Source organism: Perca fluviatilis, chromosome 23 (assembly GCF_010015445.1).
Source record: "Perca fluviatilis chromosome 23, GENO_Pfluv_1.0, whole genome shotgun sequence".
Taxonomy (NCBI): domain Eukaryota; kingdom Metazoa; phylum Chordata; class Actinopteri; order Perciformes; family Percidae; genus Perca; species Perca fluviatilis.
The window spans coordinates 8,259,148-8,283,259 of NC_053134.1; the positions used below are offsets into that span (position 1 = coordinate 8,259,148).

The 24,112-nt window shown below is 40.5% G+C and overlaps 1 protein-coding gene across 1 annotated transcript in view; it reads right to left on the reverse strand.

The window, feature by feature from the left end:
* Positions 1 to 1,176: 1,176 nt before the first annotated feature.
* pawr (PRKC, apoptosis, WT1, regulator) overlaps positions 1,177 to 24,112 on the reverse strand; it is a 72,698-nt gene continuing 49,762 nt past the window's right edge. Inside the window, exons 4-7 of the mRNA XM_039792437.1 lie at positions 20,149 to 20,183; positions 14,820 to 14,949; positions 9,934 to 10,038; positions 1,177 to 3,571 (exon numbers count right to left, since the gene is read on the reverse strand). Coding sequence (XP_039648371.1) covers positions 3,485 to 3,571; positions 9,934 to 10,038; positions 14,820 to 14,949; positions 20,149 to 20,183 — 357 coding nt within the window. The 3' untranslated portion in view covers positions 1,177 to 3,484. The remainder of the gene's footprint in view (positions 3,572 to 9,933; positions 10,039 to 14,819; positions 14,950 to 20,148; positions 20,184 to 24,112) is intronic.

The following is a 24,112-nucleotide window of genomic DNA, read 5'->3' on the forward strand; positions in this document are numbered from 1 at the left end:
TCTGTTAATTCACTATCTGTCACCAAATGAGGTAACACAATTGTGATTGAGCCTATGGCCCACTGATGAAAAAGCCCTTGCATTTACAGTATTATGAACTGGATGTCTGTGATTTGCCTGGGAAAAAAATCACAAGCGCACACTGTTAGTGACGCATTTTTCATCACTCAGCAGTGGTTGGTCTGTCAGAGAGGGTGAGCAGAACTAACGCAACATACTCACTCTTCAACTCACTTGCGCGTGACGCGGCGTACTGTTTTTTCCGGACTAGCGCTGCGAGTAAATGGTTACTAAGGCCAAACAAAAAAAGTGCCATGACTGCAGACGATGAAACTTCAAAAACATGTGAAAGTGAAATCCAAAAACACACCTGCAATCACTGCTTATTGCCAAAAAGAACAAAACGGAGATCCTTGAGATTGAAACTTTAACTAAACTAAAATAGCCTAACTTTGAACTTAGAACTTTGTCTCTATTTTCCTTTTAATTACTGTAGGAAACTTATGACAACATGGGCACTTATCTCAAAAGGTCACATTTTCTTTCAAACCTTCCAAACAAAAACAAAGATCCACTCTTTACAAAGACGTTTGCTGACAAACTACGTTCACACGCAGCGAAACGTATTATAATTCACTGAGGGATCTAATGCCGTCAGAACTCGGAGGTTCTGACGCTGCTGGTAAGAGTGAATGAGCAGCCTTTTGGGACAAACTAGGGGCAGATATGAATTTGCCCTCTGTGACTATTCCATATGACAGACCCCTACAACTTTTCATAAAAATGCTAATAGGGATTATAGAGAGAGCCTGCAGCACTTTCCATCAGCTGAAAGAGGCCATTATCTGGAAATTTAGTCCTGATATACCTCCTTCCCCACTCCATCAACAGGTGAGGGAATTAAAGCATTTCTATAGCGTAATAGAGTTTCTGTGGGGTGGATGGAGCTTTCTTTTCTCAGGATGGTGGCCTTTATGCAGTCAGGTTGGTGATTGGCATGTTGAATCATCATGAGTGTGTGTGTGTGTGTGTGTGTGTGTGTGTGTGTGTGTGTGTGTGTGTGTGTTAGATCCAGGCAGAGGAACTAAACCCCCCGCCACCGTCACATCGCATTACCGACTCAGTGGCATGGTATCATCACATCAAATTAGTCTTAATGAACACAAGCGAGCCGACTGAGGAGAGAGATAATCAAACTTTTATTAAATGACTTAATCTTCTGTACATGCATAATGTCATGGAAAGAGAGATGGGTCTGTGATGTCTGTCTGCGAGGGAATGATTTTCCCCCTTAAAATATGTGACTGTACATGGAAGCAGAGCTATTTTTCGACCGTCTAAAACCTATAGATTATTTGCCACAGTGCAGGAGCTCGCGGAGTAGCTCCTCAGTGGAATAAAATGATCTAAATACAGAAAGTGAGTTGCTATTACCAGCCAAGCCTGTTTCACTTGAGTAAACAAAAGAGATGCATTTCAAATAGTATGTTCCTTCAGTTCATTTGGTTATCATACAAAAAAATGCACTGTAGCTCACTCCACACATCTTAGATGCCATAAACAGAGCAGCTAAACACCTATCAAATATTGCAAAGACGTAACTTGTAAACAAATTACAGAGAGCTTTTAAAAAAAGAATACACATATATACTAGGCAAGGGTTTCACCCGAAGGACAAGTATAATAGTCAGATGTTAACATTAAAATGTGTAAAGCATATAATTGATCAAAACTCTTGCTATCATTTAAATTGGAAATATTAAAAAAACTAAGGCTGCCCCCTGAAAGTCGAATATTCGAATCATCAGTCGTTGACTCCTCAGTCGACTGAGATTATTCAAGACAAACACTTTTTTTTGGTCAGTGAGAGTGAGCGTCCCCTCGCTTTCACGCTGCTCTTCGGGGTAAAATCATTCCACTACGTCAAGTCGTCCCGTCTTCTCGGTGAAGATGTCGTGGGTACAGGCAGCTGTGGAACGGAGCCAGGCTGAGTGTTAGTGAGACGGAGACAGCTGCCCGGAGGAAGAGAGGCCTTGCCCGGTCAGGCTCCGAGATAACGTTATCTTCTGCCTTCTGCTTAGAAGTGGCGAATTTATAGCTCACAGCAACTTACTGGCTTTTGTTTGATATCTAGTGTTTTGCTATGCTGTTAGCGTTAACCTATTTCATTGGGTTAGCAAAATGGTCTTGGTTCAGTTTGCGGATCTTCTAGGTTTTTATTTTATTACCATTAGCTACAGTAGTTATTGTGCCTTCCAGTTGAACTGAGAAGTTGGAGTTCCCAGTCGTTAATGACAACTGGAATGCCCCCTGAAGTCGGATTTCCCACTCAGAAAGTCGGGAGAAACTTACCAACCCCGACTTCACAATCCAACATAGCTTCAACAGTAGGGAAAACTGTATGAATATACTGTTTTTAGCACTCCTGTCTTGTTTTTGTCTCATTAAATCAGTGGTACACACAGTACTGTCTGTCTGTCTGTCTGTCTGTCTGTCTGTCTGTGCACATGTTGCTACGGTGTTTGCACATGCAAAATACCGCATAATGCGATGTTATCAACTGGTATATTGGCTTGTTTACTTTATTACTTGAACTTGATCTCATTCAAACAAGAGTCGAATAATTGTATTGAACAGCCAATTCTGATTCAACTGACAAAATTATGAGTTATGTAAAGCCATAAAGTTATGTAAAGTTTTCTTCATTGAGGTTTGTAGATGCCCTATTGGGATTTATATGTAAAAATACATTATTGGAAGGAAGTAAATCTGGCACTAATGTTCAGTTATAAAGCACCAGGCTTTAACTGTACCATTTTCTCAAAGAATTGACATAAAAAACCTCACATGTATTGCAAGGCACTATGCCCACTTTGGCTGATGGTAATGTAGCAGTAATTATGTTGAATATGGTCCAAGAGTTCCTCTACAGAAGCTCCATCGTTCCATAGTTCACTAATGAAACTGCACTCAGACACAATTTCAACATAGTAACTGGAGATCTTTTAAAAAATTTGCCTAGGTGACTGCTACTAGGTGCACAAAGTTTCTTTTTTAACCTCTATACAAGTTTTAAAAGATTCTGTGTGCACTATTTTGTGCAGCACATACATTCATTTTACTTTTGCTGTTGAAGACCTTATCAAAAATCCCTCAAAAATGAACAATCTAAATGGCCTATATACAATACATTTACATTAAATATGCATATGATGAGACTGTCAGGAAATGAGAATGTTGAGCCCCTACTAGTTTACTCCGCTTTCACAACAATGGAATAAATCCTCCTCTGGGGGATGTTTTTAAGGCTGTGAGGCTCTGAAGTCGACTACTTTACAGTTTCACCTCTAACACACAAAGAGACAGAATCAAACAGATTAAATGCCATGCTGCTGGACTTGACCCAGGGCAGGAGGTCAGGACAAAGGAGAGAACAGAAATGCTCCATTCATCGGGGAGGAGGCTGGGTTGTTTGTGTCAGGTTCTACCTCGTCAGCTGGCCCACCACTTTCAGCAGAGTCTTGTTCTCCTGTTTGAGTTGCTCATTCTCATCTTCAATGTCATCCAGGTCCTTGGGGGGAAAAAAGATCAAAACAGACAGCTCTGGGGTTAGCACTTTCTGGACAGATTTAGTCACATTAATATTCACAACCCTGCCGCTATACCTTTGAGGGCCCAGTCAGGTTGGAGTGTTAGTCGGAGAGTTAAAGCAAACATTACTTGCTGCCAGGTTTGCCCCTCCAGCCAGGCTGCCTTGATAGCAACAAATTAGACATTAACAGCTCCAATTAGATGCAAGTGAGAAAAGCACTCAGTTGCCACAGCGCTGTCTCATCAAAGTGACACTCCTCATTTTCGGTTTCTTCCATCACCGGTCATGATCTCCTGAGAATGAGCTCAACTGCACTTAGAGGGAAGTCAAACTAAGGAGGCCACATGTTTCTAAACGCCATGTTGTCTCTGCTGCAGAGGAAGAGTGATATAAAGACTAGTTTCAGAGCAAACGCTCGTGTTTAAAGCAGCTATAATATGGCAAGCCCTTTGAGCATTTATTCCATATCCTTGATATCAAAAGTCAGGTTCCTCCACTAGTTAACTAGTAAAAGCCAAAAAACTTACTAGTTCACTAGTTGGACTGTTCCTGGATGTTACTAGTTCACTAGTGCGGTCCAAAATGTCCAAAAAAGTGACAAGTAAAAGATTATGTTCAAGTAGTAAGACAAAATATCCAACTAGTACAAACAAATGTCCAACTAGTACTGACAAAAAGCCAACTAGTGGAGGAACCGGACGTCTGATATCAAGGATATGGAACAAATGCTCAAAGGGCTTGCCATACTATAATAATATATTTTTGTAACAACAATGTGACAATGTGCTCATAGTGATAACCCTACAGAGAATTATCACCTGAATTTGCAGCTTGCCTCGGCTTTATGGAGCTTTATAGTTTCTGTCTTTATTGTTTAGCTGTATCTTCACTGTTTTGGTTAAATTTCACCTAATGGGCTGAACGATTTGGAAATGTAATGTCATTTTCATTGAAAGATATAATAAAATGATCAAGGTGTGATATATATTTTTTTTAAAGCATCTGTACCAAAAATGTAGACTGCGATTTGTAGGCGGGGATATCTCTGCAGCACCACAATACTTAATTCAGAATGGTATTTTGTAGGGCTGAACAGTTAATCGTTTTCAAATCGAAATCGTGATTTAAAAGAATGCAATTAGCTAATCGTGAAGACCGCGATTAATCAAATGTGAATATTAAGTTGAATGTTTGGTGTAACATTTGGTTTTTAACATTTTGTATTCCTCTTTTTATTATTATATTTTCAGATTTTTAACAAGATAACTGAGGCATATCAGAAATTTCAGTTTACAGGAAAGTACGGATATTTTTTATTGAAATTTCTTTTTTATCAATATAACTTTAGCTTCTGTGATTAATGTTCTTTGTTTGGCGGTTTAATGTCCCACGTTTACTTAAAGAAAAACACTTATGGCTGGCAATTCATATCTATGTTCTCATCCTATAAGAACTAGTGCAATGCCTGTTTGGAACGGGCGATTGCTTGGCCTGTGGTATTGCTGCTTGCAGAATTCATCAAAACCAAATTGTACCCCAAAATGACTTACAGAAGGACCCCAAACCACTTAATATGCAACTCCACTGTATAGCCTACTACTGACTTCCAGTGTAGGCTACTTCTACATCAGAGGAAGACATTCTACTACTGTATTTACCTGGCAGAGAATGCTGCAGATTCAGAATATAATCACAAAATATCAGACAGTAATCAGACATTAGCGTCAGGGACTCATGGCAGTGCACTACCCACCCTGCCCGTTATGAGCGCTAATCAGATATCTGCGTTCATCGACCACCAGAACCGGACCATGTGTGTGTGTGTGTGTGAGAGAGAGAGAGAGAGAGAGAGAGAGAGAGAGAGAGAGAGAGAGAGAGAGAGTGTTGTCTTGTGTCCGATCGTTAACGAATTTAACATTTTAGCAGAGGTGTTCATTTCCATACAGGTTTAGTGGCTTGATGGTTAACGGTGAAGTAGGGGATTTGATTCGCGGAGTTATTTTGCTGACTTAATTAATCCGACCCAGGGTGAGTCTGATGAAAATTGATGTATCTGCCTGGTTCAACTCTGAGATTTTCTCGCATTGCACAGCGCTGTGAAGGAATCATCTCCACGATTAGGCTACGTTATGTTCTGTCAGCTCACAGCAATTTAATACAATAGCAGGAAAAGAGTCCCCCCGCTGTTCTAAAGCGTTCTGCATGTGGTATCTGCTGATGTGCAGGTTACCTTCCCCCCAAAAACGGACACACATATATACGTCTCGCTTTATAAGATAGATAGCCTGCCTGTAAGTGGCATCACGCTCTGTCTGTACTTGTTGTCTGGTTGTGCCTTGCATGTGTGGGATTCTGATACGTCCTTAAATTCGTGAATTGTTGTCAAAGACCATCCAAAGTAGCGCAACTTTGCACCTTTTTGGAGGTCTGAGGTGTATGTCACATTTTAGCTGCCAAAACTCTGCTACTCTCTGTTTCTGGTCCTCAGGGTGAGAGGGGGAGTGGCCAGCGGATAGAGCGGCAAAAGCCAATGTGTGCTTCTTTAACCTATATATTTAACAATATATTTAACGATATCTTTTGCATTTCTAATCCATACAACGTCAAACTTGGCACCGCACTTACTCGTGCCTGTAGCAAGACACCTTTTTCTTCTTTTGACAAGTTTGAAATCTATTGGACAGTTCGAGAGATATGTGCATAACACACATACACATACACTGACAGACGTTCCTGCAATTTATAGATATGGAGCAGTTTTGATGGTGTCTCATGTTACAATGCTCGATGACATATTTTATCTGTTACACAGTGAATATTGAACATTAGCTATACCTTCATTTTAAAGCAACACTATGTAACTTTTAGCTGCAGAAGTAGTTCCAATGAGACAACCTGTAGGGGGACCGAAGTGGGAAAAGTTACATAGTGTTGCTTTAAAATCGCAAATCGAATCGTAATCGCAATATCTGGCAGAAAAATTGAAAATAGATTTTTTACCCAAATCGTTCAGCCCTAGTATTTTGACACGTTTGGCCTCCTGTGATTTGGATATTGCACTAGTCCATGCGATAAAAAAATAAAAAATTCGGATTAGTTCAGTCCTACTCTCACGGTTCTCATAGTGTTGTTTTCAGCAAAGCTGTAAAACCCCACTCTACACTACATGCTCAGCACCAAACAGCAGACAGACAAAGTTAGCATCTATCTGGTGAACTAACGAGCCAGATATTTCCCTCAGGAGTTGGTAGAGACCAAAACCAGAACTAAAATAGAGTGAATATTGGACTTACATTCATCAGGTGGCCAGAAACAACACTTTTAATGAATGATAATGTTGCTCTGTATCTTCTAGATGTGTAAATAAGCAACTGTTGGCTGACAAGTTCGCCATATCAACTTATATGTCAATGTTGTGTTCCACTGCCCCCAAGTCGCCAAAAAACAACAATCCAAAACAGTTATTACAGGTTTAACCTTTGAAAATGCAAAGTCTACAACTTGCTTCATCATTAGATCAAGGATCTCATTAGCTTTATTCGCACTGATATATGTGCTTACAGGGATCTGAGCTCTCTCTCTCAACAAGACACAATTTCTCTCTTCAAAGTGTATTAAGGGGGAAATATAAGTCCAGCAGTTAAGCTTTATCTTTTCTTTCTCTCTCAAATAAACTTCTATAGTGACTGAGGGTTCAATTTTCCTCTGCACAGAGACGGCAGACTGGATCAGCTGTTATCTCCTTCTTTCCCATCAGGCCTTGCGGGAGCCTCTCTCAGGGACATTTCTGATGGCTATCACCACGTTGACCGTCCTTACATAAAGGCCTTCTCATATGACCAGCTTCCTGTCTGTGTGATGCTATCAGCGTGATGCCTCCTGCAATATTGCACTCTTAGTGTTTGCTGATGGGTTGTGTAGTGTGTGTATCATGATGACTAAAGTGTTAAGATAATAACCAAGCAACATTCATTCGACTAGTTGCTGAAAATGTGCACAAGTCTTTGAGATGTATCCCCTCCTGCTACGTTTCCCTCAAGAGATGCCAAAAACCAGAGATGTATTTTACCACCAGCCTTTTTGACCCAGAAACACGGGCAAAGGCGAGTAGCAGTTGAGGAGGGATTATTGACAGTCTGATGAGGGTTTAGAGGGTTTGGGGAGGTTTTGCTCTGGCGGCTAAATATAAAGAGACATCAGCTTACATGAATATACACCGACCTTTCAACCCTGACCACAGTGTGAGGAGGTAACAGGACCCCGACCCGTGAGGCCAAACCAAACTTTAAAACAGACATGACTCCTGCTAGTGGGTGCACTTAGGGCTGGGACGGTTACCGCATTACCGCAATACTGCGGTCACGTGATGCCTATGTCTGAGCTAGTCACCGCCATCACCGCAAAAAAAACATTGGCCTGCACATGTGTGCACGTTGTGTCTAATGACATCGTGGATTAATTGATTCTAATGACATGGATTGTGTCTGATGACATTGTGTCTTACATGGATTCAAGGTTTTCTAAACAAAACTTATCATCAAAAGATGGAGCAAATCCGACCTTTCGCGAGTTGGGGAGCGCAATGTTCCATGACACATAATAACATTCCATTCGTGTTGACTATTAGGCCTATATGCGTGAGTAGCCTACCTGTGTAATATCTTGTATCGGAGAAATGTCTTTGCCTTTTCTACCGTGTATTACGGTAGGAAAGGCAAAGACATTTCTCCGTTCTCAGCTGAGGTAGACACATTAATGTTACAGCTGCAGTGTTTACCATTGCACATTAGCCTAGCAGCTAACGGAGTTTCCTTCTGTTTATAGAATCTTGTAAGGGGGTTGCGATATACCGCTCTACCGCGGGAATTTCTTGCTTTTCAACCACGGTAAGAAAAAATCCACACCGTCCCAGCCCTAGGTGCACTTCAGTGTGAAACACTCCCAGTGTGATGGCTACGAGATCTCTCAAAAGCACAATAATCTGAAAGTAAAGCAGCATTTTCTTAACTGATTATCCTGAGAGAAGACTTGGAGTTCTCTTCTTCAGAGAGACTAGGAACAACAAATAAGTCTCAGCAGGGGCCTGTTCTTTGTATGTAAATAACTTGAGACTGTCCTCCCGAGAAGAATGCCCGCATCAGTCGTTTCAGCGAATGGCTCAAATCAACATTAAGTGACAAAGGCATTTAGTGACCGTAGTAATAATGACCACTGTTCAATTCCCGTTGACATTAGTTTGACGGACTTATTGGATAATTGAGAATTATTTGGATTTTTAAATATTTCAAAGCTAGTTTCAAATTCAACTGGAGCTGTAGTCATAGCAACAAGTCCTTAAGCCCAAAACCTGCAAAGGTGCGAGTACAAGCTTATTCACAGTTAGCTGGATTATGACCAAGATTTGTTGGCGTGAACCCGATACATGAACTGAATTTAAAATACAAATTACGGCTGGCAGGCAGCTGTGAAACAAAGCCATTCTTCTGATTGTAATCGTTTTCTGAACACCAGAGGTAGATTGACCATACCACACTGATTGGCTGAAGATGGCGAGGGTGTAATTTGGTGATCGTTTAGTTTGGCCTGTGGCTCTACTTTACTGAATGTGAAATGACACAGCGTGAGGTTAAATTTCACTTTGAACGTTTTAATTGGAGGGTTTTTTGAATGCTCTGAATGTTGGGCTCTACCTTGTACTATCCATGAATCATACTGCCTGAGAGTAAATCAAAAGACAGAAACTGGGTGCTTAACAGTTAAAGACTGTGGTATTTGTCATGTTTTCAGCTGCCACTGCACTGTCTTACTTATTGATCTCCTTCGTTTTTGCTTTGTTCAATAAATGACCAGTCCAAACCTCTAAGATGAGGACCACAACAGTGTTTGTCCAGTATGACTGAAAATACCCTCAAATGTAAGATGACAAAAAGCCAAGAAAGTTGTTCTCAATTAACTTGAGACATACAATCATGTCTGAAATTCTTATCCACCGGGCAGCAAAATTGTTTTTGGTGAATAAATCCATAAGACAATAATTTCACCTGCGACACAGTGAAGCATTAACTTTGATGCTCAAATGTCATCAAACCACTGGGGAGTTTTTAAAAATGCAAATTGCACATACAATGCCTCTGAGTAAAATATTTGTATCTATCTATCTATCTATCTATCCATCTATCTATCTATCTATCTATCATAGAAAAACACAGCTATTATACACAACTCCACTAAAATGCCAGATGATGATTTCCAACCCACACAAGCCACCCACACATGAAAACACAAAGGAACGCATAAAAAAAAAAAAAATTAGAGTAACAAATTAGGTAGGCTGGACTCACTCTGTTCAGCAAGTCAATTTCCTCCCTCAGCTTCCCGATGAGGTCGTCTTTGTCCTGGTGGGCCTTCAGCAACCTATCGTTCTCCTGACGCTCTCTGGCCAGCTCCTGAAAACACACACAAATTAGCAACATCATTACATGAATTATAAATCCTTTCACCATTGCATTGCTTTTAAGCATTGCTGCCAGAAAGGAAGAACTCAAAATTTTAAAAGGTTTTTAGGTGTTGGGGTTGGGATGGGATGGCCTTTACCTTAAGTAAAGGAGTTCAAGTATAATGGGTCTCTGCATTAATGTGGGCATTGTACTGGACCGTTGAAGTGAAGAGGAAGTGGAGCATGAAGGCAACTCTCTCGATTTACCTATTGATCTATGTTCCAACCCTCGCCCAATGGTCATGAGCTCATTGAGAGGATAACATCGCAAATGAAAGCCTTTTTCTTGGCAGTTGGGCTTCGCCCTTACGATGGGGCAAAGGCTTTTGGTCAGTCTTTCGTGTAAAGGCCTTCATTCATTTATGGTGTGGACTACACATGAAAAGTGACAGAAATAGTTGTGGGAAGAATTAAAAAAATGCCGTTGGATTGTCAGTTTCAGAAAGCTGCCCCAATTCTGAAGTGCCAAAGGTGTGTAGGGAGAGGAATACAGATGCCGTCTAATGGTCCAACAAGCACTTTGTTTGATTCATACAAATGCTTTAAGGAGTAGAATTGCTGCTCTGTGGTATTAAGTTGTATGAAGATCTAATTAGGATGCCTTGCGGTGGAGTTACACCCAACTGGGAAGAACAGAATATCCTGGAAGGATTATACGGTGTTTCCCATCTGGCCTGGGAAAGCCTTGGGATTCCCCAGGAGGAGCTAGAGGAAGCAGCTACAAAACATTTTACAGTTTGATTGTTTTCTCTCAGACTAATGTTTGCACATGTTCTTATTAACTGTGTTTTATTGTAATGTTTGGTTTGGATGCAGCAATTCCCTTAAACCAAGACTATTTCCTCCTATGGGTGACAATAAAAGTAACCTTAACCTTACTACTGTCCGGCATTAAGCCGGCTACACATTGGCTGCGTGGCGTGAGCGTGGTGTTTCTGTCGTGTGTCAGCTGCGTGGCGGCTGTGTGGATTTTTGTGCGGATCTTTACACACCAGAAACGTGTCTGACGCGGCGCTGCTGCTGCTAGCCTTGTCTGGACACATGTATGTTTCCCATTGATTTACTGCACTCAAGCAGTAGTATATGTCATGGTAAATATAAATATATACTGATTTGATTACAGCAAAGACAACGTCGGCAGTATTGACGGCAAAATAGGCTACAGAATATTTTGTTTTGTATTGACAGGTGCAATATTTGAAAATCGATTCTTTTTTTTAAATTACATTTATATCTGCATTCATGTCAAAACCTAGAGACTTTCAAACATCAAAATGTCATTTATTAATATGTATTTGTGTCAAAATGACATATACACATCTTTTTCTATTCTATTTTGCCTGGAAACGCTTCCAACACGCTTGCGTGTCGCATGAAAAATAGGCGTTGGTCCTATTTCTAGTATGCGCGCGTTTTCGGTGCGGCTCGAGCTGCGCCTGAGACGTGCGTGTCACGCAGGCAGTGTGTAAGCTCTAACCTGTTAACGTGGGAGCCGAAATAAAAACCGACATGCCACGCAGCAGCCACGCAGCAGACACGCTCACGTGACGCAGCCAGTGTGTAGCCGGCCTTAGAAAGCCTTGGATGTGCCAAATCAAAACTGCAAACAGCTGTATTCAACATTTGAGAATATTCAGGCCTGTGTATTAACATGTTGCCTTGTTAATCTTGCATGGGACTACTTTACTGAAAGCAAATTTTTCTTCCAAAAGCATCTGGTTTTAAAAGGCATTAAGACTTAGTCAACTTAGAAAAGCATTGACTTGTTGCTGCATTACAGTTTTAAACTCACATATACACACACACACACACACATATATATATATATATATACATACATACATACATACATACACACATATATATATATATACATATACACACACACACACACATATATATATACACACATACATATATATACATATACATATATATATATACATATATATATATATATATATATATATACACACATATACACACACAATACACACACATATACACACACACACAACATATACACACACACACATACACATATATACATATATATATATACACACACATATATAACACATATATACACACACACACATAAAAAAATATAAATACACACACACACACACATATATATATACATAAAAATATACACAATAAAAATATATATATACACATATACATATATACACACACACACACAGACATACACATATATATAGAGATATATATACATAGATAGACACACACACATATATACAGCACACACACAGCACATATATACATATACATACACAGCACACATACATACAACACACACACACACACACACACATAAATAGCACACACAAATATAAAATATACACACAAGGAAAGTTCACATGTACACAACAACACAGTGAATGAATAAATATAGGCATAAATGGAGAGAGTTTTGAAATATAAACACAGGAAGGTATTAAATGCGCAAATATGGACACTTTTTATAATGGAACACCAGGAAACATGCAGGTAAGGAATAAAGAGAAGGTAGCCACGATTTGAGAATAGAAGGGACGCAGGAAGGAGTAATGTAGCCCCATGAAAGATCAAACATACAGTAAACTATCTGTATTTAAAGAAATGTATATGAGCAGCAGTTGGATGGAGAAGAGATTTACCTCCAGCACTATATGAAAAGACCATACATGATATATACCATAGAAAATTTGACAAAAGAATGTTAACAAGTTCAAAGGAATGTTTCTAGTCATTTAACTGAGAGAAATACCTGGCACGGAAGTCACTGAGGTCAAAGCAGTACCTTAAACCGCCATTTTAAGTGTTAAAAAAATTATTGTAGAACTGGGGGTATGGAGGGTCTGATAGAGCGGAAGCAGGAATACATTATTTTTGTTTGTCTGCCAAAGGACATTGGGGCAACAAGGAATGGAAGTGGAATGCCCAGTTAGTGGAGACAATTGTAGTGATAGCATATGTCAATCATAAAAATAAAAAAACACGACGCTTCCTCTGTGATTTTACATTTACATGGTGCTTGGGGTCGAAATAGAGGAAGAAAAGAATCCACTGAAACTCAGCTTCCTCAGATTTGCTCTCATTCGCTGATACTTCAAGTCCTATTTGTCAATGTCCCAGGGAGTAACTGACACCTTGATGGTCAAACAGTGGGCACACTAGAAGAGGAAATCATACATGTCCTCAGTATTGTATTTGGCGGTTTTACAGATGTAGATGTTAAGCCATGTCTTTAAATGTGTGTTGTATTTTTCCAACAGAGTTATTTTACCTGCATTGTGAAAAAGGCTTTGAGACAGCTTTTAGATATTAGATACTTTTAGATATTTTTTAAATCCTGGCTACGACCCTGTTTCGGGTGTGACCTCTATGTCTCTATGTCTTTCCCCACCCGGCCAACAAAAAACTATTTTCTCATTTGCTACAGTATCTGGTTGAAACTATGGACAGGAACTTGATCTAAAAAAGAAAAAAAAGAAAATGTGCGTGAAAGAACTATAGCAAAAGCAGATAGTGTATAAAGGGAGAACAGAATCTAAAGGTGAACATTATTTAGTTCTTGTTCCATCGTGGTTACATGTTTAATTTGAGCAGGATGAGTACCTGGTGATATAAATCGCTGAAACCCCATTGGCCAGAGCGACACAATCGTCAAGATGTTCCATCAATTATCAAGAACCCTTAGGACAACAGGCGCTGACCTTCTCACAGCAGGGAGGTGATAAAACCTGCCAAAATGTGTATTCTGTCTCACCTGGACCATGATAGGAAACAGTCCAGTCTCAGAGCAGATGCTCACATTTGCTCACCTTTTCATCATGTTTTAAGGCTGATAGTAACATTTATGAAGTAAACAAACTCATGTGAGTTATATAATGATAGTGTACTATTAAAAGAATAGTTTGACATTGTGGGGACATTTTGCTGTCTTGGCAAGAGTTAGATGAGAAGATTGATATTCTATTCTCATGTCTGTGCATTTACTATGGAGCTATAGCCAGCGGGCAGTTAGCTTAACTTAGCATAAAGACTAGAAGCAGGGGAAAACAGTCAGCCTAGCTCAACGTTTTAAAAAGTATGCCTTCAAGCACTTCTAAAGTTCAAAATGTACTGTTTTGCTGCTGAGCGGCAAGAGACAGTTATAGCATTTCATTTGCGCTTGTTTCTGTGTTAAAAAATGAGTTTAAGGCGCCTGGGCAGCTCGCCTGGTAGAGCGCACGACCATATACAGAGGCTTAGTCCTTGACGCAGCGGCCCCGGGTTCGGTTCTGACCTGCAGCCCTTTGCTGCACGTCATTTTACAGTGTGTTCAGAGGACAGGCAGCTAGCGGATAGTGAGGAGATGTTTGCTGTATGTGACAAAAAATGTTGTAGCCTAAACAACACGTGACATCGCTTAGAGCACCTTTAAGTGGTACTGGCCAGCATTATTTTGGAGTGAGCAGTTTCTCACTGCCTCCAGTGTTGATGCTTAACTAAGCTCATCTCTTCCTGGCCCTACAGTAGTTCCATACTGTAGTTAACACACACAGACGTGAGAACAAGTATTGATCTTCTCATCCAACTCTTGGCAAGAAAGGAAATACTCTTAAGTATATTTCCAAACATTTCACACTATTCCTTAAAAAACACAATGTAACTGGCTTGCATTTCTATTGGTTGGAGTATTCATTAATAATAGCAGTGATATGAAGACAGGGTCAGAAGACTTACCTTCTCCAGCTCCTCCATTCTTTTCTCCAAGCTCCCTGGTGGTGCTGCAGCTCCTCCATCTCTGCCGTGACGGTTGTGTCGTTGTCTGCTGTTACCACTCAGCTCTTCCTCAGATCCCGGCGCTGCAGAGCTGTTACAAACACGCACAAAAACATACATGTAAATGTACTGTGTTTATCATAACTACAATACTGAATACAACTCAAATGCTTAAGTTCTTTTTCTTCACATGAAGAAGAAAATTGAAGAAGAGTGAATTTTGTGGCAATTACCACTATTCAAAGTGTCCAATACTGTATTCACACTGAGGCCGTTTGAAGGTATGAATCATACCCACATTATTAAACTTCAATGGGGTGACACATGCATCATCAAAAGAACAGGTGGGAATATCTTCTGCGCGTTTGCCCTTTCAATTAGGCATGCATTATTAACAGCCCTCTGCCTTTTATTCCATTAATGGAGAAAAGGCCGTCAATGGTTTGCAACTCGGGTGCAAAAATAATTCTGATTATGAAACCCTTTACATATTACAACTTCAAATAGGCTCAAGAATGGCAGTGGCAACTTGTGCGTCACTGTTCTTAAGCTGGTGAGAAAAAAAAGTTTTTGTATGCAGCTTGAGCAGAACATTAACCTTATCTCCTCCTCCACTTCTCGCTACTTAGAGACGGATTCTTGGGAAGCTGGGAAAGAATATTTATGTGCAGTTTATTTTCTTACTGACCTTATTTCAATAATTGTTGACTTGGAAACTTGGTATCAGTTGCTGCTCTGCACCCACCCGCCACACCCCACTACAACTCTCCCCGGTAGGAACAGATTGTGCCAGGTTTATAAAATCTCCCGGGGAATCAAATTATTCTGTGTTTGTCTGTGGGCTTCACTGAATTGTCTGAAGAGGGCTGTCTGCATATTTCTACAGCTGAAAGAGACAGGAAAGCTGCTGGCAAGACAAAGGACAAATATAACTCCTTTGTACCATCTGCGCTCCTTTCAGAATCTGCCAAATATGATGTTCCCATTATTAGACTACTTTACAAAGTACTTTTAAAATATGGGTAAAACTGTCACAATATAGATTTTTTTTTTCTTTTTATTGGCATCCTTAGCTTTTACTGGCTATTCAATTGTGAAACCATGTATAGGTTAAATAACCACACAGGATATCTTTTTTTGGGAAATGAAAGTACTTTATCACATTGATATAAACAACCTGTAAATTCCACCTTTTCAGACTACATCTGGACTTACTTACTGATGTCTCATTTGTCATTTTCTAGAAGGCCCTAAAAGTAATAATAGATTAGAGAGCTATTTTTTGCCAAAACTAGAACAGTTTTGGTCATTTAGATTGTGAGATGTCTGTGGTTTTTGAATCAAATCTGATGAAACCACACCCACATAGTTCTGATGAAGCAGATTAGCAGAGTTTTTAACTGTTAAACTCTTACTTTTGCTTATTTAGGCCTAGTCATGATATTTAATGTTATATTAAAGTTTCCAGGGGCTTTAAAGAAAAAAAAAGGCCTATTATCGGGCCGTTTTTTTGGCAGTTTGCAGATGATCTGTATTGGCATTTTTAATCGCCCGATAACCGATAAAGTTAATTAATTAAAAAGTGCACTACTTTGGCTCCGCTCTGTGTCTATCCCTCTGCTTCGGTTTCACTCACCACCGAGTCTGACTTAATGTCCCGCCCACAACACTATCTTATACCTCGACTTTTACAGAACCAACAGCTTATTTTTGCTCATTCTTACAGAGAGCCAAACACTGCAGCGACCATCGCTTTTGATCAAGAGGGAGTCCTTGAAACGCTCCCCTTGGGGCTTGCCTGCGCCAAGATAAAGTGCGTTTCATTTGTCTCTTTCATTGTGGGCTCTTCAAGGCTACTCATCCTTCATTGGCATAAGCACACATGCTTGTGCATGTACAGTCACGTATACATTACAATGCGTGATAACGAAAACTGTATGTCCCCTCACCATTAGGCCAAAAAAGAGCCAAACACAAAGCAACGACATGCCCTGTGTGTCTACGTCCATGCATGTCATCTTGTTTTAAGAGATACAGTGCCTTGCGAAAGTATTCGGCCCCCTTGAACGTTTCGACCTTTTGCCACATTTCAGGCCTCAAACATAAAGATATAAAACTGTAATTTTTTGTGAAGAATCAACAACAAGTGGGTCCCAATTATGAAGTGGAACGAAATTCATTGGCTATTTCAAACTTTTTTAACAAATAAAAAACTGAAAAAGTGGGGTGCGCAAAATTATCAGCCCCTTTTACTTTCAGTGCAGCAAACTCTCTCCAGAAGTTCAGTGAGGATCTCTGAATGATCCAATGTTGACCTAAATGACTAATGATGATAAATAGAATCCAGCTGTGTGTAATCAAGTCTCCGATATAAATGCACCTGCTCTGTGATAGTCTCAGAGGTCCGTGTAAAGCGCAGGCATCATGAAGAACAAGGACCACACCAGGCAGGTCCGAGATACTGTTGTGGAGAAGTTTAAAGCCGGATTTGGATACAAAAAGATTTCCCAAGCTTTAAACATCCCAAGGAGCACTGTGCAAGCGATAATATTGAAATGGAAGGAGTATCAGACCACTCCAAATCTACGACGACCCGGCCGTCCCTCTAAACTTTCAGCTCATACAATGAGAAGACTGATCAGAGATGCAGCCAAGAGGCCCATGATCACTCTGGATGAACTGCAGAGATCTACAGCTGAGGTGGGAGACTCTGTCCATAGGACAACAATCAGTCGTATACTGCACAAATCTGGCCTTTATGGAAGAGTGGCAAGAAGAAAGCCATTTCTTAAAGATATCCATAAAAGTGTCGTTTTAAAGTTTGCCAAAAGCCACCTGGGAGACACACCAAACATGTGGAAGAAGGTGCTGTGGTCAGATGAAACCAAAATCGAACTTTTGGCAACAATGCAAAACGTTATGTTTGGCGTAAAAGCAACACAGCTCATCACCTGAACACACCATCCCCACTGTCAAACATGGTGGTTGCAGCGTCGTTTGGCCTGCTTTTCTTTAGCAGGGACAGGGAAGATGGTTAAAATTGATGGGAAGATGGGTGGAGCCAAATACAGGACCATTCTGGAAGAAAACCTGATGGAGTCTGCAAAAGACCTGAGACTGGGACGGAGATTTGTCTTCCAACAAGACAATGATCCAAAACATAAAGCAAAATCTACAATGGAATGGTTCACAAATAAACATATCCAGGTGTTAGAATGGCCAAGTGAAAGTCCAGACCTGAATCCAATCGGGAATCTGTGGAAAGAACTGAAAACTGCTGTTCAAACGCTCTCCATCCAACCTCACTGAGCTCGAGCTGTTTTGCAAGGAGGAATGGGCAAAAATGTCAGTCTCGATGTGCAAAACTGATAGAGACATACCCCGCAACTTACAGCTGTAATCGCAGCAAAAGAGTGGCGCTACAAAGTATTAACTTAAGGGGGCTGAATAATTTTGCCGCCCCAATATTTCAGTTTTTTTTTTTTTAAAGGTTTAAGAAATATCCAATAAATTTCGTTCCACTTCATGATTGTGTCCCAATTTGTTGTTGATTCTTCACAAAAAATTACAGTTTTATATCTTTATGTTTGAGGCCTGAAATGTGGCAAAAGGTCGAAAAGTTCAAGGGGGCCGAATACTTTCGCAAGGCACTGTATCTCCCTGGTCTCACACACACACACACACACACACACACACACACACACACACACACACACACACACACACACACACACACACACACACACACACACACACACACACACACACACACACACACACACACACACTATGGTGCTCAGCGGGTGTTGAAGCTAAGCATAAACATCCATGGTCTCAATACTAAATATCACACCGTGGCCCATTAGCACCCTGCAGCGTGAGGTCTGGGGGAGAGAGAGGCTGAGCCAATCACACACTCTCGGGAGCCTCAGCAGGTGGGGAAGGAGAAAGCACAGACAGGAAAGCCTTTAACAACATCAGCCACAGATATAACAACATCTCTCACAAACTTAAGTGGCCAGTGACAAAACTACACTAGAAACCACAACACACAATACTAAACCATCTTAGTACCCTGCCGCGCCCTGATACATGCCATTCCCCTAAATAGCAAGAAAACATCTAGGCAAGGTCCATTCAGAGATGTTTTGAGCTGGTGGTTTAAAGATGTAGTCGGTAATATCTCCCTGTCCACTTTGCACAAAATGACCACAATTTCTGGGTGTGGGATTGCAATTGTAGGTGATCAATGCCAGTCACTCTTCTTTTATCTCAATGGCAGCTGGGATTTCAAGCTTTCTAAATAGGCAGGGCTGGCCTGGGTGTGTTTTGATTTAGAATGCTCCAATCTCCCAGGCCCCCTGAACTATTCAAGATGAGCGACAGAACGCAAGTGGTTTTGTTTCTTCATTTGAAAGGTAGATGGAGCTTGAACTGAAACATTTGCTACATGAGCTTATGAGTTTTATCAGACGGGTCCATCTGCCCAAAAGGCAGACAATAATAAATGCTAGATATCTGGATGGGATTTGATAGGGGCTGCATTATAACAGAGGTTGTTTTTTTTTTTACATTGCAAAAGGAGTTTTTGAGAAGAGCAGGATCAAACTGTACAAGTGAATGGCTTGAATCTGGAGAGATAAAAAAAGATAAAGTGACTGAGACAGGAGATGGCTTACAGAAAGAGAGTAAATTAGAGGGAGACACGTATCTATATAGTTGCTCTATCAGGCATCTAGTGCTGCCCGGTCCACCTGGTGGGTTGTCCGTTTCAGAGCGTCCAAGTGTAGCCAGGCCAGCTGATGAAAGCAGCAGCCATAATTACATAGCCAGATTGAATGTCAGCTGGTGAACTTGGCTGTTGGGGTTGGCGGCCAGCCAAATTGTGGCCAACTGTTGGGCCAAAATTTGGTTGCAAATAAACGCAACAATAAATACACACTGTTGATTGTCTGTTACAGGCTGCATTGTAAGAATCTAATCAATTTCCTCCAAGAGTTTGTTCCCTCCTTTTTAATTTGCATTGAAGTATAATGGAAGCAGATGAAAGAACATTTATTTTGATCACAACTTTGTGCTCTTTGCCAAACAACAGTAAACTGTATGAAATAAAAAGAAGAAACATCTGCCCAGAGGGAGGTGCCAGTCTATCTGCAAATCTGCTCTTGTAATGAATGAGTCAAACTGCTGTTTTTCATCCTGACCTCTGTTCTTTCTCTTGACACATTTCAAGTGATGCTGAAGCAGATAAACTCCACTCTCAGTGTCAGGATAATAAAAGGAGTCTCACCTCTTGTGGCGCCCGCTCCCAGATCTGGGGGTTTCCTGAAACAAAAAGGAGAAAATTACCTTTAGTCCACAAACAATAACTCAAGAGGCTACAGATTTATTTATTTATTTATTTTTTAAATAGTAGCGCTGTTAGGGCTCTAATTTCAGAAAAGCATTAGATATCAGAATGACTTTTTAGGTATCATTTGTTGTGTTCATTTGCCTTGGGTGTGAAAAACCCCCACAAAACTCCATCTACAGGATAAGAGAAATTCATCAGGAGCAAGCATTTATAAAAAGCCTTTAGGTTGTGTATGAACGTTTGTGTTGTTGCAGCTGCTGAGCTGATATATGGATGAGCTTTGTTCCATTTAATAGTTCAACAGGGTCCCTATAGCCCCAAGTTGTGAAAAGCAATCTGCTTTTGTAACATGGGGGTGTGTGTTTATCTTCTTTTCCCATTATTATATGATCTAAAGGTTGTTTAGATCTATACAGCAGTGATGCTCCAATACAATTGCCTTCGGTAAAATAACGTTTCCCTCGGAAAAAATGAGGTGTGTGAGATAATTTCCAGTGGTGTTGTGCGGTGAAGGGTCCCAGGTTTGATTGAGGAGCCTTGGCTATGATAAAATCTATCAGTCAGATGATGGCTTTAGCGGGTGAGGGGGAAACGTTGTGCCCGACTCTTAGCATGCACCAGCCTCTCTGTCTCGGTGACATATCATCCATTACCCGTGGATGAAATCCCGACCCTCATCTCTTCCCTGGCTCAAGCCTGGATAGATTTACTAAGATGGAGGATGGTGAGAGGGCAGTCTTCGGCAGCAGCAGGTCATACACTAAATAATACATCATCTGCGCATAAGACCTGGTTCAAGCAACACCTGGATTTAAGAGCTCTTTGATGAAATTTGTTTTCGAAACTGACATTTTCTAGGATTTCGTATAATCCCACAGCTGCGATAGCTGGACTTGAAAAGCCAGTACTATAGCTGTATCTTTTCAACAAACTGTCTTATCATGAATTTAGTCAAAGGCAGACAGATGGTGCTACTCTATTCTTAAGTGTAATGCACTCTAATGTCAGACTTGGCCTGAACCCATTAAGTTGAATAGAGTACTGTAGGACTTTAACCATGGAGTTGGGTTTGTCAGACACTTTTAGAAACGTAGCAGACTGTGCATACTGGGGACATAGACCGTATAATTAAGGAATAAATGAAGGCTTTCGAAAGTAGTTTAGTTTATAAAAAGGCAGAAAATGGTTTAAAAAATGTCCATCACTATTTCCCAGCATTCTTCAAATTGCTTGTTTTGTCCGATTTGAGTAGTTGCAATCATGATTACACAGAGTACATAATTAGATAAGGGGGTACCAAATCAGTCATGTAAAGACAAGACAGAAAAAGAGGAAGAAAGAGTCAGGCCTCATGTAAAACATTTTTAGTTGAGATGTGATGCATATAGATTTCACAGCAGTTGAACTACACTATAGCTCTAACAGAGCCAATCAATACAGATCACAGTGTAGAAATAAAAAATGCTGTCTATATGTAAATGTGTGTTTGATCTTGCTTATTGCCTCCACAGTCTAGTGTAACTTGAATAAACCAAGAGAATTCTTTGAATATACAACTGACCTGGAAACCCAGTCTGCTGGTTTCCAACAGGAACATGACTATGTAGGAAACAATTGTTTGGTTTTACATTTCCCAAGTTAGTACATCTGTTTTGTAAGATCCAGCACGAGCTAGTTTCATATTCAAAGTCTGTTGGCATACTGACAAGGGTCAGCGGACTGGATTTTTATTTTCTGAGGTGAAAAAGGGTTGAAATATGAGTCAAAACAACAATATGAGGGAAGGTCACAGCAGTCAGCAGACGTTGTGAGGCTTTGCCAATCCTCATTTGCACACAGTCAAAACAAAAGACCAAGAATGATTGTTATATGATATGGAGTATAGATTATAGAGCTAAAGAGGGGTTTCATCTCCTGCATCTTCTGGCTAGCACGAAAATATATGAACTTTTTTGGACTGGTATAAATGAAATCCCGGTTAAAAAAAGGTCAGATCTTTATCTTGCGAAAGAGACAAACTAATATCAGGGCTAAACTGTGCAGCATTAAACAAGATTTAATCATATGCATTAGCTTGCAGGCCAACATTCCTTCTATAACTAAGGGATAAACTGATCACCCACATCCATCTGTGGCTGATATGCAGCCGACAATCTGAGAATGAAATCATATTATGTTTACAGAAAACATCCCAGACTTCATTTGCCACATTACTACTGCAGCTTATGGCAATGTTTCACAGTGCGGACCTCCAGTCTTGGACATGAATCTGCGAGAAAGGTCAGCGTAATTCATGTACGACTTCTTCAATGCACACAATGCAAGCCCACGCAACTTTACTTATCATGCTTGAGCTGCGCTGACAGCTCCCAGAAGCCCGGCTGCAGAGCCACTAAGAATACTTGAATTGAATTGAAATACAAGAGAGACAAATATCAACAATGAAACAAGTACTTCATCTCCGAACTCAAGCAGATAGCCACATTATGTGCAGTGCTATATGTATGTGTAAGTGTAAGGAACATTCCTTGCCACTTTGAATGTCTCGCTTGGACATTAATGGCTTGATGTGATCTATGATTCATGTCTTGACAGCTCATTAAATTCAAAAATCTCTGAAGGAATGCAGTCTTACTCCATGAAAAGGTGATCTTTGGCTTTCCATCCAGCTACCTGACAGTGCAGCGCTCAAGAGCATTTCTCTGTACAGAGCTGATAAAGATCACATTTATGGAGGCATTCAATGAATTCAAGAGAGAGATAGTTGCTTCTTCAAATAAGCATGATTGGCATTAAGAAGAAGCAGGCAGGCCAAATACATGAAACAGCAAAACTAGGCTACTGGAAATTCCCTATACTGGGAACAATCACTGACGAGTATTGTATAAGTTTGTGTGAAAACATTTGAATCATTTTCCCTCTCTTATTGCTGCAATTTATTTACAATAATAATTATAATTATGTGCCAACATTCTACCTACTGTGGCTTACTGCTCTATTGTTTTAGTAGCCATGCTTTGCAGTTTTCTCACACACGGTTTTAATTTAGATGCTAACCTCACCTAGCTGTCTTTGATGATGAAGAAATAGATGTCTAAATGACAACCTGGAACATAAATCGGAGGCTGAAGATGAAAACATGGCTAACCTGCAAACTACACACCAAACAGCTGCACAAAGTCATGTTAAAGGTCCCATGACATGCTGCTTTTTGGATGCTTTTATATAGGCCTTAGTGGTCCCCTAATACTGTATCTGAAGTCTCTTTCCCAAAATTCCGCCTTGGTGCAGAATTACAGCCACTAGAGCCAGTCCCGCAATGAGCTTTCCTTAGGATGTGCCATTTCTGTGTCTGTAGCTATTGAGGAGGAGAGAGGGGGGGCTTGACCAACTGCCACTTTGCTCGTTTGAAAGCCATGATGTCTCTCTCTCTCATGGGTGGGCCAAATTCTCTGGGCGGCCAAAGCAGAGAAAGGGGAGGTAACCTTGCTCCTTATGACCTCATAAGGAGAAGATTCCAGCTCGGCCCATCTGAGCTTTCATTTTCTCAAAGGCAGAGCAGGATACCCAGGGCTCGGTTTATACCTATCACCATTTCTAGCCACTGGGGGACCATAGGCAGGCTGGGGGAACGCATATTAATGTTAAAAAAACTCAAAGTGAAATTATCATGCCATGGGACCTTTAACCTGTTTCCCTGTTAGTGATGGTACAGTTATTGCATGTGTATTAGCCAAAGGTATTTCCCCTGTGTTTCCCTAAGGTTCTTAAAAGAGCTTTTCTTGCAACTTATATCTTTACTAGAAGAAAAAAAGGTTTTTAGGCTGTTTAAAGCTATAGTGTTTCGTTTATGTTGCCCCAATTAGGAATTCTAAGAAATGACAACAAAACTGTTGCATCC